Source organism: Aristolochia californica, unplaced genomic scaffold (genome assembly GCF_029961685.1).
Source record: "Aristolochia californica isolate CCGP_79_NKW_82.1479 unplaced genomic scaffold, dmAriCali1.0.hap1 SCAF_4, whole genome shotgun sequence".
NCBI lineage: Eukaryota > Viridiplantae > Streptophyta > Magnoliopsida > Piperales > Aristolochiaceae > Aristolochia > Aristolochia californica.
In genome coordinates this window covers 5,313,787-5,332,860 of record NW_027182103.1, presented here as the reverse complement: position 1 = coordinate 5,332,860, position 19,074 = coordinate 5,313,787, and the positions used below count along the sequence as shown (strand labels likewise).

Genomic DNA, 19,074 nt, shown 5'->3' with positions numbered 1-19,074 from the left:
GTATTAGGCGGAGTGGATGGGCTTCTTATAGTAGCATCCCTAGTGCAAGTTTGTTTACAATAATTCTTTGTTGTTGTTGTTGTTGTTGTTGATGATGTCTAGGTAAAAATAATTTTAAATAGTTTTCTAATCCTATTTATGTTACCGTGTATGAGTTTAACATACATGTTAAGGTAATGAGTTTCTCATTTTCCACAACGTACTTGCTGTTGTTTTGAGTGTTATGAAGATAAAGATCAATCTTCAAGTGTCTAGTAGTCTAATAAAAAGTTTCTAAATGTTAATTTGTGGAGCCTAATCAACGCCCTATGCTGAGTTAGTACGTGGATCGACCTTCGCAATAAGGTCGCTATGGGGGTTGGAAGGGGGCGGGGAGCCCCCTCCTGGGGGTGTGGGGGGGAGCCCCTGCTAGGTCCACGATATATTAACTGTTGTTTCATTAAGGGCAGTTTGGGAATTTTATTGTTGTATCGCAGTTTCCCTAGTTTCCTTCTTATATTTGGGGCGCCGCTATTAGGTTTTGATCATCCGAGGAACATCATTAGTTGCGGCCTGAGAGAGAGATTAGAGAAAAACACATGTAAGTGTGTGTAATCTCTCTTGTAAACTACTGCAGTGGCAGAAGACAGGACATAGTCTCACTTTGAGGCGAACCTGTATAAATCTTGTGTTTTTTTCGTGTTCGCTTTGTTCTTCTTCTTCCATGATTATTATTATTGTTGTCGTTAGTTTGGAATTAGGGTGTCTAATTCCTAATACTAAAAGCATTTGAAACAAAAGAAAGTTGTTTTAGCTATATGAGATATTTGTGGTAGTTTTTATTTTTGGGAATAATGAGAAGGAAGATTGCATTAACGGGGCCCAAATGTGGAATCTTCCTGGGTGATGTTGCTACTATCGCCTAACACCTACTCGACATCCTCATAAAGAAAGAGTTGTTACCAAAATTCTTAGAAATAATATAAGAAACATAAAAACGGAATGGTTGACCTCTCAGAAGGTATGAGAAATGATTTCTCATAGATATAACTCTCTGATCCTTGAGGTTTTTTCATTTGGATCTAAAATAATGTACAACCATGCAACATTTTGAACTTTTCTATGAATTTGGTCATGAAAGTTTAGCCTGTTTCTGGGTCAATAACTAGTTATGTGAATTTTTGTTTAATTTCTTTGTTTGTTTAGATTTCTAATCTTTTGTTCCTTGTTCACTAGCTTTATTCTTTATTTGTATTGTCGCAAGTTCATTAATGAGCAGTCTTTTCAATGGGTGCAAAGAAGTTATTTATTGGTTAGATTGGTGGATAATGACAACATCCATGGAGATATCTTTACTGTATTTAACAATATTTGAAGAAGTGCTGCTTTTTTGAGTACACAATGTGACATTAATGAACTACCCCAAGGAGAAACACCCATAATGACTTAGTGAACCCTTAACTAAACCAACATTGACCAAAAAACAACTTACTATCATAACCCAGCCCTACATTTACAATGACGTTATTCTCTTGTTGGCCTCCAATAAATGTTTGATATGAGTATGATTGGATTACATGGGTAGAAATGATGTTTGAGTTGTTAGTTTTATATGATTACGATAATTTTTATTTTCCTAATTTAGAAGAGTATGGAACAAAAAAAAAATCGGGTTAAAGCCTACTAAGTCATAATGGTCTTTGAGGGACTCATTTTTCTTGTTTTTTTGAATGTGTCTTTGACTTTTTCTATTCTTCAATAGTTTTATTTGACTCTATTTTTTAGTGGTTTGGTTTGAGTTTAACAAGACTAATTTGTTTTTAAATATTTTTTTATTTTTTTTGTATTTGACATTTTATTTTACTGAAAATTTAGCTAATAGGTATGGTAATGTATGCTATTAATTATTAAATTCTATTTATTTCCATGGAAAAGGCACTAACAGTCTATTTAATTTTTCATGTAATTTCTTAGTAAGGCACTAAAAGGAATTTATTTGAAGGTTTCTTAGAAATGTGTATCCTAGGAAAAACATTTCTAGCTTTTCTTGGGATATAAAATTTCAACCAGGAACATTAACTGGTCCTTATTTTTACGGTATAAGCTAGTCAATCACTTGAACTACTGGAGATTGGGCTTATTGACATAGCCATAACTCCTTAGAAAAAAACACACACCCAAGAAGTTGATGTGACTCAAGACGAACTTGAGAGCATACCAACCTTTCACTAGTGGTGGAGGTTACCCAACCCCCAACCTAAGTGCAAGAGGAGTCTTGTAAGAGTTTGAAGCCCCTTGAGAATACTTGAGGGGCCATCTAGCATAGCTAGAGGCTCCTAAGTGCAAGTTTCATAAACTTGAAATTTCAATTCTTGATGGATCTTTTGCCATTTTAATCAAAATTTAAATAGATTCCTAACCTATGTTTTATAATAAATCTTGCATCCTGAGAACATGCTTATCTAGCCTTGACAACAATAAAAAGACAAATAACAAAAAATTATGCAAGAAAGCATGCTTCTAAATTGAAAAAGATCCATAGATGCTTTAAAAAAGGCTGCTTGTATTTAGTTTCAATGTATTCAAGATGTTATGGGTCACAATGGGCTTTACTAGACAAAATAACAACATTCTTTGTTAAGGGGCTTATTTGGTGAGCACATAGTGATTATCTTGTCATGTATGAGGATCTGACTATCACAAGAGACAATAAGAAATACATTGTAAAAATCAAAAGGGCCTAGAGTATGAATGTCAGGTTCACATTCGCGATTTGCTTCGATGCTCAAATGCTATGATGGGAAATGTACTAAATGAGACAATAGGTATGGTAGATGCAGATGTAGGCATTTAGATCCCCTAAGGAATAAACTTAGAGGGAAAGAGGGAGTAGGTTTCTTAATTTTGCTGCTAATGTTTACTCTCTTTTTAAAATCTTATATATGCTCACAACGTGGATTTCAAACTCAAAGTTCAATCACATGAGAATTTATAGTGGTTCACAAGCCTATCTTGGATATCTAATTCATTCCCAAGATATTTGTACCTCAAAGTTAATTCACTATGTGTTTTATTATGATAGTCACATCAATTGTCTCCATAGAAAATTACAATGCTGCCCAAAATAGGGACTTCTACACCCACCAAGGGATTTGTAGTAACTCACTAGATACATCGATATAAACCCACACAAGGACTTTTACCAAACACCAGCTAGGGGCTTATTGTCAATAAGAACAAACAAGGCTTAAGACTCGTCACTCCTCAGCCTCATAGGCCTTTGTCGAGAAAATTGAGATGAGGAAGGTCTTGCCTAAACAAGGCTTGATCAATTTTGTAAGGGTTACTCGCTTACACTTCAGCTAGATACAATAGCCTCTAATATAGGTAGATTTTACAATACAAGTATGGGAAATAGAGATGTTAATTCTAATTACCTATTCTGTGTAAATAGTAGCCCAATAAATCTTTATTTGATTGGATTTCAAAATTCAAAGCTCAAAATGAAATCAGATTGGTTTTTCAAATATGGGGGACACACATGAAAAACAACTCAATAGAGATACATATTTCACGGTTCAAGCCCAAAATTAATATTTTGAACAAAGCAATTTTGATTTCAAAGTAAGGGAGCACTTGTTTAGATATACCTAACGAATTCTAATCAATTTATTTCAAAATACATGCAATTAAATACTTAGATTTTGAAAGTTCAGCCCCCAAATTATAATACTAATAGACAATCCTTTTAAATCCAAATGCTATAGTGAATGGTATGATTTTAAAAGTATAAGAACAATGATTCTAACACAAAAGATGTTAGCCAAATAAATATTTTACATTAAAAGCTTACAAATACTTAGTTCTTTGGAGAATTGTCTTTTGAAGCTTAAATTCAAACTCCAAGCAATGCGTCCCGAGCAAATGAGAAAAAGGAAAGGAAAGTGAAAAGATCCAGAGCTCGAGAAGGGACAAAAGACAGAAGAAGTGGAGGCAAAAGAGAAGAAAAAGAAGAAAGAAGCACAAACAGAAGAGTTGTTAGAAAATGAAGAAGAAAAGGTACAAGGAAAGATAGAAAATGAAGAATTAGAGGCAAAAGAAAGGTTAGAAAAGGAAGCAGAGGTAGAGAAGGAAGTGAAAGTAGGACTGGACAAAGTAGGAGAAACCATTAATAAACTATAGAAGAATTGGATAAGGAAGAAGATAGTGGAGAAAAAGGACTCCATGACATAATTGATAACCTAAGCAATGACACACTTGATAAGGTTGTGGAAGAGAAAAAAAAACAATGGTAGTAGAGAAGGGTGAAGACAAGGAGGAAGGCAAGCACTTAAATATTTTCAGATAAAATGAATTCAAGGGATAAAAGAAATAACTTAGGGGGGTTAGTCAATATTGAAGTTGAAGTTGAAGTTAAACTTCAAATTCAAGGCAATGATGTGATTCAACTTCAACTCTTCCTTGGGTATTAGTGTAGACAAGTTCAAGTGCACTAGAAAACATATTCCAATGTTGGTGCCCGAAAATGAAAAATATGATGTAAACAAGAGAATGAGTAAATTTTTATAATATACTTAAATATAAAATATACCTAAACAGATAATTAACCAAGATAAACATGGTTACTACACTAATAAGTAATTTACTGTAATATTAAAATATATTAATATACTAAATACTATATTATATTAATTAATTATTATAGTTTATTATAAAATAATATACTAATTAATAAAATACTATATTATATTAATTAATTAAATACTATAATATTAAAATAACGTTGGTTTAATTTTTCCTAACTTAGGAAAAATTAAATCAACAATGTCGTCTTCCTCACAACGCCGATAATGGTAGGGAGACAACAACAGGCCAGTAGGCAATGACGACGGAGGTGGCGCTTTGACGGTACGCTAGAGGCGACGGTACGTTGAGAGCGAGAAGAGAGGGAGGGTGAAAGCTCTGTGATGGAGCGGCGGCAGGCAACTGTGACGGAGGCTCAACGATGGTGGCGCTGCGATGGAGGCGCTGCGATGGAGGCCGAGAGGGAGAAAAAAAAATTGAGGGAGGAAGGTAGAGAGGGAGAAGAGACGAAGGAGGAAGAAGATGAAGGGAGTGCGAAGATGAGAGGAAGAAGAGAGCGGGAGAAAAAAAATTCGGGGGATGATGGCTAAGAGGAGAAGAGAGTGCCAAAGTGAAAGAAAAAAAATTCGTCGGGGGGAGGGAACGACGCATCCCGAGCGACGCTTCAAGTGGATGATTCACAAAATTGGGCTAAATCACGATTCCACGATTTTATCTTGAAACGATTACCTGCATTTTTCAGATGATGCTTGGTGCTCATTTACCACTAACAACCTAATTGAATGAACTATATAATGCACATGAACTTCATTTCAACTTCATTGTTGACTAACCCCCCCTTAATTGTTTCAAAAAGATATGCATTAAACTTGGGGGAGCAAAGACACAAAGTAAGTAAATAGGTGCATTCACCTATTAAGAGGCTTTTATGCTATAATTTTAAAACAAATAGTCCTTGTAATTTGTAACCAATAAAAAAAATCCTTCTGTGAGTCCAGGTGTTTGTACCTAGTTGTTAGTGACAAGAAGTCCTTGTGTGAGTTGGTGTTGCAATCTATAAATTTGTGGACTATAGCTATAGATGTTGTTAGACTTTTGAACATAGTGAATTAACTTTAAGGCGCAAACACCTTCAGAAGGGATTAATAATCCAAGATAAGTTTTTGAACTAATAAAAAGTTATTGTGTTTTTGTAGTTGCATGTTGTGATTGTTTATTGACTTGTATGGGTGTTGAGGTGCATTAACTTGAGTTAAAATAAAACTACCGATAAAAGTTTGACAAACCTATTCATTCCCCCTCTTAGTTTATTCTTGTAGGACCCAACCACAACTCCTAATGTCTTTTTCGAACCACTAAGCTAAACTACCAATCGCTAAATTATATGCTAAATTTTAGCTAGGCCAAATTTATTTTTGATAATATTAAAATTTTTACCATATTTTTATGTCCTATAACTCATATAAATCCTTTTTTATCTTTTCTTATATGACAAATATTTATTAACCGTTACGGCGTTAGGCCCTTATGCTGATTCAAAAACATTTGAGCCCAGCCGGTTCGGTTGAAAGTCCCGTGGGCCGTGGGGTGGTTTGGCGGAGTCTCCTTTCTCCAAGATCACCCCATCGGAGCGATAACGAAGTAGCTCACTCGAGCTGACTACAGTTTTATCCGCTGCAGGACTAGAGCAACTACTACAAATGGCTCTACATATAAAGCAAGTGACACGCCTGCCCTCTTATTCCATTCCTCGCCCATTTATAAAATTCGCCGGAAGAACTACACTCTCTCCTCGAACGCGTTCTGTCAAAAACTTCTCTGCAACATCTATGGCATCGAAGGTACTAAAATTTGACTCTTCCATGTCCTTTCTTTGTTTTTTCAAGAGTTCACGTTTTTATGTAAGTTTAATTGACAAACATTTTCTTGCACCAGGTTTTGGTTCCGATCGCCAATGGAACTGAGCCGATAGAGGCGGTGGTCATCATCGATGTCCTCCGACGAGCGGGAGCTGATGTTACCGTCGCCTCTGTGGAAAAAGAGCTTCGAGTTGATGCGAGCTGGGGGCTGAAACTCGTTGCCGATAGCCTGATTTCCGACTGCGTCGATACTGTTTTTGATCTTATCTCGCTTCCTGTATTCTCCTTGTGATCTTCTCCTTGTATGACTTACTCGGTGTATTGGATTTATTATCTGAACTCTGAAGCCTTTCGATCTCTCTAGGGAGGAATTCCTGGTTCCACTAACCTCAGGGATTGTGGTGTTTTGGAGAGCATAGTGAAGAAGCATGCAGCTGAAGGGCGGCTACACAGTGCAATTTGTGCGGCGCCTGCTGCTGCTCTGGGGCCCTGGGGCTTGCTAAATGGATTAAAAGTGAGCTGCCATCACATTTTCTCTGAGATTATTCAACTTCATAATTTCATATAAATTATCTCATCCTTTTCCCTTGAACTTGGTAGGCTACTTGTCATCCTACATGGATGGAAAAATTGCCTTCCGAAGTCAAGGCAGTTGAATCCAGGGTTGCACAGGACGGCCAAGTAGTGACTAGCAGGGGACCGGGGACTGCTTTGGAATTCTCTGTAAAGTTGGTTGAGGCATTGTATGGGAAAGAGAAAGCTGATGAAGTTGCTGGGCCCATGGTATTCTTTAAAGTATTTTACCATTTTTTCCTGGAATGGTGCTATATGCAATTCTATGGCCTTGAATTAGTTCTTAGAAATTGTTTGCATTCTTAAAAGAAATTAAATTCTCTTTAAAAGAACTAGATTATGAGCTTTATCCATATGGATGCTTCAACAAGTTAAAAATTTTCTTTTAGTTTAATGATACTACAGATTATTTTCTTTTAGATTGTCCATTTCAATGAAGCAAACTACTTTTTGTATTGAAACTCTTATCTATGAAGTGGCAACAAAAGTAGCTTGACCAGTTGTTGAAGGAATTAACTTGACAGGTTCTTTGCTTCTCTAAACCTCTGCATCTTGCATTCAGATTTATGGATTCTTAGATCCTAACATTGAAATTACCCACTTTTATTTCCAAAGGGGTGTTACAGTAATTCCACTTGCAATACTTGATAAGCATCGAGTTTGACAGGATGTAGACTGCAAAGAGGAGTTAGAGCAGTGGTTGAACCTTGAAAGTCGGAGGTGGAGAACAAGTTCTACCATTTGTTTCAAATTCAGAACCATGTAGTAATTCCACTGGCAATGCTTGATAAGCATCAAGTTGACCAGATCTAGACTGCAAAGAGGAGGGTGTTGGAGCAGTGGTCCAACCTTGAAAGAAGGAATATTGGAGGTGGAGGATTAGTTCTACCAATTGTTTCAAATTCAGAACCTAGAAGACAAGGTTCATTGCAAGGGGAGGATCATTAGGCATCATCCCCACTTAGATACTTATGATTGCTTGCTGGTACTTCTGTGTTAATCTGAGTAATTTGTTTTGTTGGAAGTTAATTTGATTGGTTGGATTTGTAGATTTTATCAACATTTTAGATTAGATTTGGTCAGGTGTAGGTGTTAGGGAAAAACGATCATACAGAGACAAAGCAAAGCAAGTAAATGGTAATCATGCACAACACAATATTTTACGTGGTTTGGCAAATTGCCTACGTCCACGAGAGTTGTAGAGGATTTCATTTCAAATCAGTTGAGGATTACAATGCAATAAAGAGGTTTATCTTTTACAGTAACAGCGTCGTCCCACTGTCTCTCACAACAACGACTCCCGACTGCCTCTACTAGTAACACCTGGAAAACCTCACTGCAACCTCTGCCTGCAGCCACTGCTGCCTCTGCCTGCAGCAACTGTTGCCTCTGCCTGTGCCTGTGCCTGCAGCAACTGCTGCCTCTGCCTGTGCCAACAGCCAATGCTGCATCTGCCTGCAACCACTGGAAGACCTCCCTACTGCATCTACCTGCAGCCACTGGAAGGACTCGCTGTTGCAATGACTCCCCTGGAATCAGCGACTCTCTGTCCTCTGGCAACGGCGAGCCTCCACGACTTCAGCCTCTGGCAACGGCGAGTCCACGACTCCAGCCTATGGCAACGGCGAGTCCATGACTCCAGCCTTTGGCAACGGCGAGTCTCCACGACTCCAGCCTCTAATGACGGCGAGTCCAAGACTCCAGCCTCTGGCGACGGCAAGTCCACGACTTCAGCCTCTGGCGACGGCAAGTCCACGACTCCAACCTCTGGCGACGGTGAGTCTCCATGACTCCAGCCTCTGGCAACGGTGAGTCTCCACGACTCCAGCCTCTGGCAACGACGAGTCCTTGACTGAGCCTATGGCAACGGCGAGTCCATGACTCCAGCCTCTGATCTGAGCCTATCCTCTCTTTCAACACCGGCAAGTCCCGGTGAGACCAAAGCTCACTGCTTTGTCTTCCTGGCAAGACCGAAGCTCACTGCTTCGTCTTCCTGCCGAGACCGAAGCTCTTGCTTTGTCTTCTTAACGAAACTCTCTTTTCCGGCGACGGCAACGATGTCGCACGGCAGTGCTCACGGCTCCTCTGCTGTATCTCACAGCAGCATCTGGAGCGGCTCCTCTGCTGTATCTCACAGCAGAGTCTGGAGCGGCTCCTCTGTGCTGCCACTGCAACACCGAGAGTCCCCTTGTCTCTCGGTTTTCGGCAACGACGTTGGAGTTTCGAGCTCCGGCGACGGCAACAGCGCCGAGCCCGAGCTCCTCCTCTGTTTCGCTGTGTCACTCTGGACGACGCTGGATGTCTCTCAGTCCCAACAGACTCTCTGCTTCTTCTCACCAGAACAGCGTCGCCCAGCAGCTCCGGCAACGGCGTCGACGGCGAGCCTCTGCGGCAACGACGTGCCTCTATGGCTCGTCTCTCTACGTCAACGGCGAGCCTCTGTGGATCGCCTCTCTACGGCAACGGCGAGCCTCTGTGGCTCGCCTCTCTACGGCAACGGCGCCGACGATGGCACCGGCGTCGTCTGTGGGAATCCGAAACCCCTCTCTCCTCCGACAGCACCGTCGAAGCTTCATGGGTCCACGCATCGTCTCTAGGCCCTCTGCCTTCCTGTGACAACGCTAAGATCCGAGCCTACACGGCTCTCTCTTCTCCGGCAATGGCGACGACTTCGCTTGAGCCTCCTCGCTGCTTCTCACCGAAGCGTCTCTGGCGGACCTAAGGTTCTCCCCCGCTTCGTCTTCCTGGCGCGCACACAGGCACCGATACAAAGCGGGGGAGAGAGTTCCGAGCTTTTCTCTTTCTCTTCACCGGCGTTGAGCGTCCCACGGACGCTCTTTTCCACAGCTCCCACTGACGTTGATACCCGTTTTTCCGCTGTGTCGATCAGTCCCGAGGGAGACCTCTGTCCGCTGCTTCTTAGCCAACTGCAACAGCTCTTTGTAAGTCCCGATGAGAGATTCCCAATCTCCAACGGGAGGGAAACTCAAATTTCCCTTGTGTGTAGCACACGCGAAACAGTGAGAGAAAGTATCAGAGGCGCACCTCTCTGGTGCTGGCCCTGATACTTCCTGACAGTAGGAACTTTAAATACTAATGAAAATTGCAAGTTTAGGCAGCAAGGAAAATTCCTTGGATCTATTATAGCCCATCTCCTTTTCAAAGAAAACTATATATTGGGTCAAATTTTAACCTCTTTGTCACAAGCCTTGTGTAATTCTCCTTTTAGGAGATGATGTATTTGTAAGTTTGTGTAGGAGTAAAGATCTGTTGAAGAACATATATGGAAGAGTCTTACATGACTCTCACAGTAAGAAGTCTCATAGAGCTAGGATTAATATGTTGGAGTCTTACAAGAGTTTCACAGGAAGAGGTCTCACAAAAGAGTAGCAGTTAAAAGTATTTTAGTTATGTTAGTGTTTTATTTATGTTCAGTTGTTCAATTGTTCTAGGACTTATCTTTTAGAGTTTAACTTTGGGTGTAACTAGGATAAGGGTAGTTTAATTGTAATTAGATTCTATTTGTTTCCTCTACTATAAATAGAGGCTAATGTACTTAAATTACATCAAGTTAGTGAAGTATTTCTCTTTTCCAGAATTCAACATGGTATCAAAGCTGGTTCTGTGAATTGACTCGGTCAACCCACAAAGATAATGTGATCCTTTTTCTGATCTATCATCTCTAATAGTTTAGGTTCATATTCTATCTTTTTTCTTTCTTTTATGTCCCTGTACTGGTTGGTTTCTTGGCATTCACACATCCATACTGAAATTTTCATATTTCAAATTATATATTGACGGAAAGATCTTCGAGTCTATTTTCCAATGCAAATTTTTTTTTGGTAAGCAGAGTTTTCTATAAAATAAAATCGATATTTGAAGCAACAAAGGTCAGATTGCAAGAGAGGTTCGAGTAACAGCAGAAAATTTCAAATTTTGAGTCGTTTTATACCATCAAGAATGAGACTTTATATGAAAAATATATCAAAAGAAAGATGCGTGAGTCTATTATCTTACCTATCTAACCAATTCTCAATCTGAGTTTTTTTTAGGGAGATATCGATCTCGGAAGAGTCAATGGTCATGCTGGCCAAAGAAGAAAGAGTACTCATTTCGGCCAAATTAAAGAGTCTGAAATCTATGAGATTATTTCTCTCAAAAGAAGTATATTTTGTGAAGAAAAGTTATACTTGAATGAAAGGTATCAAATTCTACTTTCATAAGGAAAAAATTCTATGTCAATCTGATCTATATTTAAGGAGATATTCGCATTGGAGTCAACAAGGGTCAAGCTACAAAACGATGCAAATCAAAAGGTCATAAAAGATTCAAGAACGAAGTTTTGTGTCAAATTAGGTATCAATTTAAAGTTCTTTGAGTCTAGTTTCTTGAGCAACAAACTATTTGTGATTCTAGGCTATATTTTTGGAGATATCAATATCAAAAGTACTAAAGGTAAGTTCTATAGAAAATCTTTAATTTTTTCATATTTTTTTCCTATTATCTCTTTATACATTGACGTGAATTGAGTTTCCTTTTCTCTTATAATCTGACTTTTTTATCCAATTTCTTTTCTAATCAGAGAGTTTTGGTCAGACTTAATCACTCCATGATGTGCTCATTCAACGTATGCGATATCTTGCTTCGATGTTGTTTTCAAGTTTTTTTTTTTTTTTTACTTGGTTGTGTATCTTCTGCATAGTTAACTCCGAAAAATTGTGTTCACCCCAAAAAAAGTTATGGTCAAAAATTTTAATTTCTACCGTTATAGCCTCCCCTATTTTTTTTAAAAAAGTGGTCATTTTGGAAGTATGAGTATTGCATTTTTTTCCGATTAAAGTTGTTTTCCTTTAGTATTATTTCAGTTTATCATCTTGTGTTTTTATCATTTCAGAGCAATGCCTAGACCTACTACCTAAAAGTATATGAGTGTGCCCAATATCCATCTTGAGTCAAGTCTTTTGTTTTTCACCCAAGAGATGATTTGTTTTTGGGCTACCCTTATAAAGTGAGTAGTTTCTTTGTTAAGTGTTAAAGTTGGACATATAACCGTTTTGATTGGTGTATAGAGTTTTGTAGTAAGGCTAAGAGTAATTTTCTTCTCCCACATTGTGTTTTGTCCGAGATGGGTCTCTATGTTTTTTTTATCTCCAACTTGAGGGGGAGAAGTAGAAGAAGTATAACAAAGAGGTATTTTGTTCCACATGTTGTGGTAATTTTTATGTCACCAAAATATTCAAGAAAGGGGGAGAACGGATGATGAAGATTCAATATCTATGAAAAATTTTTAGATAATGAAGATCGAAGACCAAGAATCTTTTTCATTGCAAGCTGAAGTTATAAACTCCAACTTGAGGTGCAATGTTGAAGAGCAGATATGGAAGAGTCTTACATGACTCTCAAAGTAAGAGGTCTAACAGAGCCAGAATTAATATAGTGGAGTCTTACAGGAGTCACACAGGAGGTGGTCTCACAAAAGAGTCAATTAAAGGTGTTTTAGTTGTGTTAGTGTTTTATTTATGTTCAGTTGTTCAATTGTTCTAAGACTTATCTTTTAGTGTTTAACTTTGGGTGTAACTAGGATAAGGGTAATTTAATTATAATTGGATTCTACTTGTTTCCTATATTATAAATAGAGGCTCATGTACTCAAATTACATCAAGTCAGTGAAATATTTCTCTTTTCCAGAAATTCAACAAGATCAATGGACAATACACAAGTATTTAGTACCACAAAAGCAATATAAGAAGTTTCTTATGGCTGAAATTTATCAAACCGTAATTAGGGTTTCAAGCCAAAAAAAATAAAAAAATAGAACTATCAGACAACTAAGAGATCAGGTATGCTAAAAGCAGGAAGATTTCGGTATTAATCTGCCATGCAAAGCAAAAAAACAAACTCAATTTGATCTAGTATACTTACAGAAAAAAAAAAATTGAAGTTTTTAGGCATCAACTCATACACGGCCAGCAACAAGTTATTTAAAGGCACCTTAGACCTGATGTTTAATGCCTAGATAGAATAAGAAACATCTTAATTTCTATTAAAACTTATCTGGCCAACGTGGAGAACTCGACGGTAGCAGTATGCATGACTTTGGTTTAGCTTCCTTTGAGCTTCAATTGAAATTTTGTGTAGTTTTTAATTAAACACTAGAACCCTTACTCTGGTACCATGTTAGACTTTAGGGTTTCATATCTGAAAGTGTTAATGGAAGAGAGCAAAGAGAGGAAACCGAGTTGTAGTAGAGAGGAGGAAGATGAGAGAACGAGTATGAGAGAAGGCTTGGGAGGTTGAGAAGTGCTTTGCAATTAGGGTCAGCAATTCTCTTGCCTTTTTATTTATATTCCAATTAGCTTATTACATAAAAGACCATTATACCCTTGTCTTCGAATAACATGGGAAGAAGGAAAGAAACATAAATGCTGAAATAGAAACAACTACTTTAAGTACAACTTTATTTCCAACAGAGCCTGAACTTTGAGCCCTATTTGTAGGTTTCCATAGGAAAGGTTCCTCCATAGTGTTTTTTAGCTATTTATGACAAGGTCTGCAACGTCTGCTGGCCCAGTCAGATAGAGTGGCATCATACCTTGCAGAGTAATAATAGTGTTGTAGTCTCATTAATGCCTCCCGAAGATTCTTTGCATTATCCTTTAGTGGGAGAATCATTTGCATTGGCGGCATCTTGATTTTGTTTTTAATGTTTCATTTCTTTTGTTTCCTTATTGTTATTTGTAATGGAGTGTGTGTGTCAGCCACCTTAATTTTTCATCTTTGTATTGGCTTTTCGCCTTCTTGTAGCCTTTTGTAGCTTCTTTTACTTCTTTATTGAGATTTCTCACCATTTTCCAAAAAAAAAAAAAAAAGAAGTTGAGGAAACCTTCAAAAAAAGAAGATCATGGTAGGTATTAAGATTGGTTAATGTCATCATTGAGGCTGCTGCTGGTACGGCAGGAAAGCAAGCCAGGAGCACATCCTCACTTTATGTTGGTAAAGTGTACATATAGTTGGTCTTTGTCACTTCATTGTTCTATTGATGTCTTTTATATGTTTATAAAAGTTAGTAATCTCCTGATTTTTTATTTAGGTTATGCGCCCACATATTGGTGAATATACTATTAAAGAGCTAAATACACTAGACTGGAAGCTCAAAAAGACACCCAAGGTGAGATATTGGATCTGATAATTATAAGGACTTCAATGTTATTCGTACATATCTGTTGAAGGTTTTGTGCACTACCAAATCAGCTATGTTTTTTATTACTGTTGAATGTTAGTCTTTTGTAAATGGTCTCTACAATATCATGATCTGGCAGTTATATATCTGCTGTCTGTTCTTTTTAGTTGGTATATTTGAATTATTTTCATGAAGCATACTAACCTTGCTGTTTAGGATGGTAATTCTTTTATATTCCCTATTTCTGTTTCTTTGTTGATCCACTAAATGATGATGTGGTTTTACTGTTATGAGCATCTCAGAGGTGTTGTTTTGTCTATATCAGATTCTTGTACCAGTTGCCAATGGTTCAGAGGAGATGGAAGCCGTTATGATTATTGATATTCTTCGCCGAGCAAGTGCAGATGTTGTGGTTGCTTCACTTGAAGATTCACTTGAAATTGTGGCATCCAGGAAGGTGAAACTAACAGCTGATATGCTTCTTGATGATGCTGCTAACATGGCATTTGACCTAATTGTGCTGCCAGTAAGTACTACATCTAATGTCAGTTTCTGTCCATGTGCTTTTTAGAGACGGACCCAAAATTATGATTATTGAAGTGTTGTTCTGAGTAGAGACTATAGTTCTATGTAATTTTGTACTTTGTTCGTCGTTAATTTTCTAAGGTTAGACTGCAAATTGTTCTTCATTTTTAATTTTTTTTGCTAGGCAAGGCAGAGCTGAACATTATATTATTTAAATGTCTGTGTATACTTTAATTTATCGATATTATATTTATTTGCTGTGTGGTTGTCTGTGTATGCTTTCATGTAGAAGTATTTTTAAATCCCGCTAAGCTAAATGCTGCATAGCATTATTTTCTCTGTCTTATTGATTGCTTTGTTGCCTTGTGTGCAGCTATGCGTGTGCTTTTCTTTGCTTGTGGGCATATTGATGCTATTGTTAGCTAAGTGTAACTTAGACGTGTATTTTCATTTTGCTTTGGCTAGAAGAGGCAAATATTCACTGGCCTTTGATGATCCGATATTTATTGGTTCATGCCTGCAGCATGTGTTTTGGTTGCTTTTGATAGGGAAAGGCTGTGGTGGGCATTTTACAACCTTTTATTTCGTTTATATAGACGGCTGTGTTGGTTTGCTATGCTTGAACAGTGGACAGTCTCCTATTTAAATAGTTTTTACTTGTCTCTATGTTCTTGTAAGAAAGCTGGTTCTTTCGCTTACTGTCCTCTGTTGACAGGGTGGACTTGGTGGTGCCCAAGCATTTTCAAATTCTGAAGTGCTGATAAATCTACTGAAAAAGCAGAACGAATCAAATAAACCACTTGGAGCAATCTGTGCATCACCTGCATTAGTTTTGGAGCCCCATGGCTTGCTCCAGGTATAGATTTGTGTATTTTCCTTTTGCTCTGCACTTGTTTGTTTGATCGTCCATCCTTCTTTCTATTTTTCTCAAATGTTCTCATTCAACTGCAGATTTAGTGAAAGTCTTATGATGCTTTTCTCATGGTCAGAGAATGGACAAAGCATGAGAAGTCATAAAAAAGCTTAAGTACTATTACCCCTTGAAAAATGTTGGAATTACTCACCCTCCTAATAAACGCAAATTACTTGAACCCCCACCCCCCAGATTTAAATACCAATTACTCTCACCCCCTTAGACAGAATTTAGGGCAAAAGTGACTTTTCGACCTTTGGTTTTGAAATTAATAGCTAATAATCTTTAAATTTATTAGTTAAACTGAAAAAAATTAAAGAGGGGAAGGCTTCTGCCCTCTCTCACTATTCCTCTCACCCTATTGATGTCAGGAGGAAGGAAAAAGGTCCTCCATTTACTGGCGGAAGAAAGGGATTTGCCCTCCCTAGATGGGGTAGAGATGCTGGCCCTGCAGTTCCCCCTTCCTCCTGCTTGTTCTACAAACAGAGAGAGAAAAGGGGATGGAGGGCCAACTGCTATGACACTGCAGGGAGTGCAAGTAAATGGAGGGGAGGAAATCCCTTCCCCTCCATCCGACATTGGGAGAGAGAGAGAGAGGTGGACCCCCTCCATTTTTTAAAATTTTATTATAGTAAGTTCAAAGATTATTAACTATGGAATTCAAAATTTAGGGTTAAAAAGTCAATTTTTGCCCAAAATTCTTAGGGGAGGAAAGTAATTAGTTCTAAAAACAGGGGATAAGAGTAATTTCAACATTTTTCAGGGGTAAGAGTAATTAGCCCAATAAAAGTGCAGTAAAATGGTACTTTGCATTGACTGGACAAATTACTCAGGTTCAGGTACAGTTGTACGAGGAAACATTGTTTCACAATAAACTAGACTCGTAAGAAGTAGGCATTGGACACTGAAAGTTGGATAAATTCAGGGTTAGTGAATCGAATAGAATAAGATTTCAGCTTGGTTCTCTCTGCTTTGAGTAAAGACAGCAGTAACTAGATAAACCTAGTATAAATAGAGAAGGCCGTCCCGGAGTCCCCTTGTTATTCAGTGACTGTACTGCCTGTTTCTTCGTACAGGGAAAGAAAGCTACAGCATATCCAGCCTTGTGCAATAAGCTTACAGATCAAACTGAGGCGGAGAACAGGGTGGTAGTTGATGGGAACCTCATCACCAGCAGAGGTCCCGGAACATCCATCGAATTCTCACTTGCAATCGTCGAGAAACTATTTTGCCGTGAGAAGGCCCTAGAGCTTGCAAAAATCTTGGTCTTTGTGTAATTCTTGCAAATATGCCAGTCATCAGACCTTCAGTACTTGAGAAATGGTTTTGACTGGTAAGGTATAAGGACCCAGAGAGAGAGAGAGAGAGAGAGAGAGGTATCTGTAATTAGTTGGCTGAAATTTACTAGGATATGCTGATCCTGTTGGATGTACTTTTGTAGTTGTTGAAGACTAACTACAATATATGCTATTAGCCTATGTTTAATAATTTAAATGCTAGAGGTTGCATTTAATTAAACATTAACATAAGTTACATGTCATGTTATTAAAATCTAATGGAGTTAAACTAAATTTATCTTATTATAGATATAAAAAATTGATCACGGGACATTTCAATTGTTATAGCGGTTTACAATCTTATCTTGGATTATTAATTTAGTCTCAAGGGTTTTTCACATCTTAGAGTAAATTTATTATGTACAGTTATCAAAGCCATCTACACAAATAGCCATGAAGACCTAATTACTATGCTACTCATGGAGGGACTTATATCACTTAATTGACCATAACAACCAATTTTTATAGCTTTTATTTTAACAATTACATGATACTTAGGCTAAATTTTTAGTAGCTAACTAGGCACTTTTGACCCCACAAAGGGATTTTCAAAAGCAAATACAACATTCTTGCCTACACCCTCTAGGGTATCTTAACAACCCACTACGCTCTTATCAACAACTAGGCCCTTTCACATAGACTCAGAAGGGACTTATCAATAACCCAAAAGGCTCGCTAGCTTAGACCCACAAAGGGTTTATCAGCAACAATCCTCAACCATAACAACTTTTCTCAACAAATTCAGGTGAGAGAATGTCTTGCCTACGCAAGGCATGACTAAACACTTGCGAGGGTTAATTGCTTACACTTAACTCAAATACACTGTTTTTTAATTAGGCAAATTTAACAATATAAGCATAAGTAGAACATACAACTAATCCTATGTGCCCAATCTATGTAAGAGCAACTCGATAAGTCCTTAATAAACTTGATTTCAAAATTTAAGGCCTAAGATAAATTTCAATTGGTTTGTATATTAGGAGGCATACTCAAATAATCTCAATGTACTTGTTGGAAGATATGAATATGTTGGAGGTTTATTGATGTAATTAATTTATGTTTTTTATCTCTTCTTCACTCTTACTAGGGTGAAGGATAAAATTATAATATTGATATGTTTATTATTTATAAATAGAGCTTAAGGGGGAGGGTTTGGACTTAGTCCATAAACCTATTCATCCTCTTTTTTTCTCCCCAACGTGTGTTCTCTTCTTTACCCAAGATGTAATTTATGGAGTCCTGAAAATCAATATGGTATCAAAACAGTGATTGATTTTTAGGACTCATAACTATAAATTCCAAACTTGCTATTGCTTGGCGGATGATCGATTTGTTGATGGTTATGTTTCTTGTTTAAGGCGAGAACCCATGAAGTTGTCGATCTACTGCTTCTTGGATTGAATTCTAGTGCTCATATTGACTGGGTGTTTCTAGTATCGTGGCACTCGACAAAGACGTGACTTAAATGTGGAACAAAAGAAGATTTATGTAGACAACCATAGTCGAGAAAGGCCGCATCTATACAGTTCATATCCGTTACATTTTCCCACTTACGTTAAAAGCAAAGGCATCAGACATTGATACCTTGGAGGACTCTCCCACGGCATGCCCCCGTTTTTCTTGAAAGAACTATCAAACTACACTTTGGCGTGGAGAATATATGATATGACGGACTATTTGGCCGATTTCACGACACAATCTTTTTTGCAATTTCCACTTCACCATGGTGATCATAGTACTTGGCCTGGCTTTTCTCTTTCTTGCAATTGTACCCTTCGACAACCATTGATTCCAATCTGCTCTATTTCCCATCCTTCAACACTAATTAATCGTTTGTCTCATCGAGTTGGGCCGTTGGTATTCTACTAAAGATTCCACATTGCTAATTGATTTCTCATGCCTAACTTGCTTTGTCTGCTTCTGTAACTTGCTTTGTTACTTGGTATACAACATGGTAAATTGGTATCGTCGTTTACTCGGTTTTCTGAGACTTCGAACCAATTACCAGCTCTATGTTTGAACGTTAGCTTGCTTTGGTCTACTACTGTCTCAGATATATCAGGAAAGGATCGCTTACTGTTGTCAATGATCTAGCCAGCTCGTCAATCTCGTCCAGTTTGTTTA

General features: G+C 37.9%; 1 protein-coding gene across 1 annotated transcript; it reads left to right on the top strand.

Moving 5' to 3' along the window:
• The first annotated feature begins 6,230 nt into the window (after positions 1–6,230).
• LOC137962465 (protein DJ-1 homolog B-like) lies at positions 6,231–17,109 on the top strand. The gene is made up of 8 exons (XM_068809344.1): positions 6,231–6,404; positions 6,499–6,699; positions 6,787–6,936; positions 7,023–7,205; positions 14,086–14,163; positions 14,501–14,701; positions 15,416–15,556; positions 16,690–17,109. The coding sequence occupies exons 1-8, from the start codon at positions 6,264–6,266 to the stop codon at positions 16,888–16,890; spliced, it is 1,296 nt and encodes a 431-aa protein (XP_068665445.1). The 5' UTR covers positions 6,231–6,263; the 3' UTR covers positions 16,891–17,109.
• Positions 17,110–19,074: the final 1,965 nt, after the last annotated feature.

What these genes read in the sequence shown, in the direction of transcription:
- LOC137962465 (XM_068809344.1), top strand. Translation starts at nt 6,264, where the DNA reads ATGGCTCTACATATAAAGCAAGTGACACGCCTGCCCTCTTATTCCATT. An exon ending in ATGAAGTTGCTGGGCCCATG is followed by an intron (nt 7,206 to 14,085) that starts GTATTCTTTAAA and finishes TTTTTTATTTAG; the next exon opens with GTTATGCGCCCACATATTGG. An exon ending in AGCTCAAAAAGACACCCAAG is followed by an intron (nt 14,164 to 14,500) that starts GTGAGATATTGG and finishes TGTCTATATCAG; the next exon opens with ATTCTTGTACCAGTTGCCAA.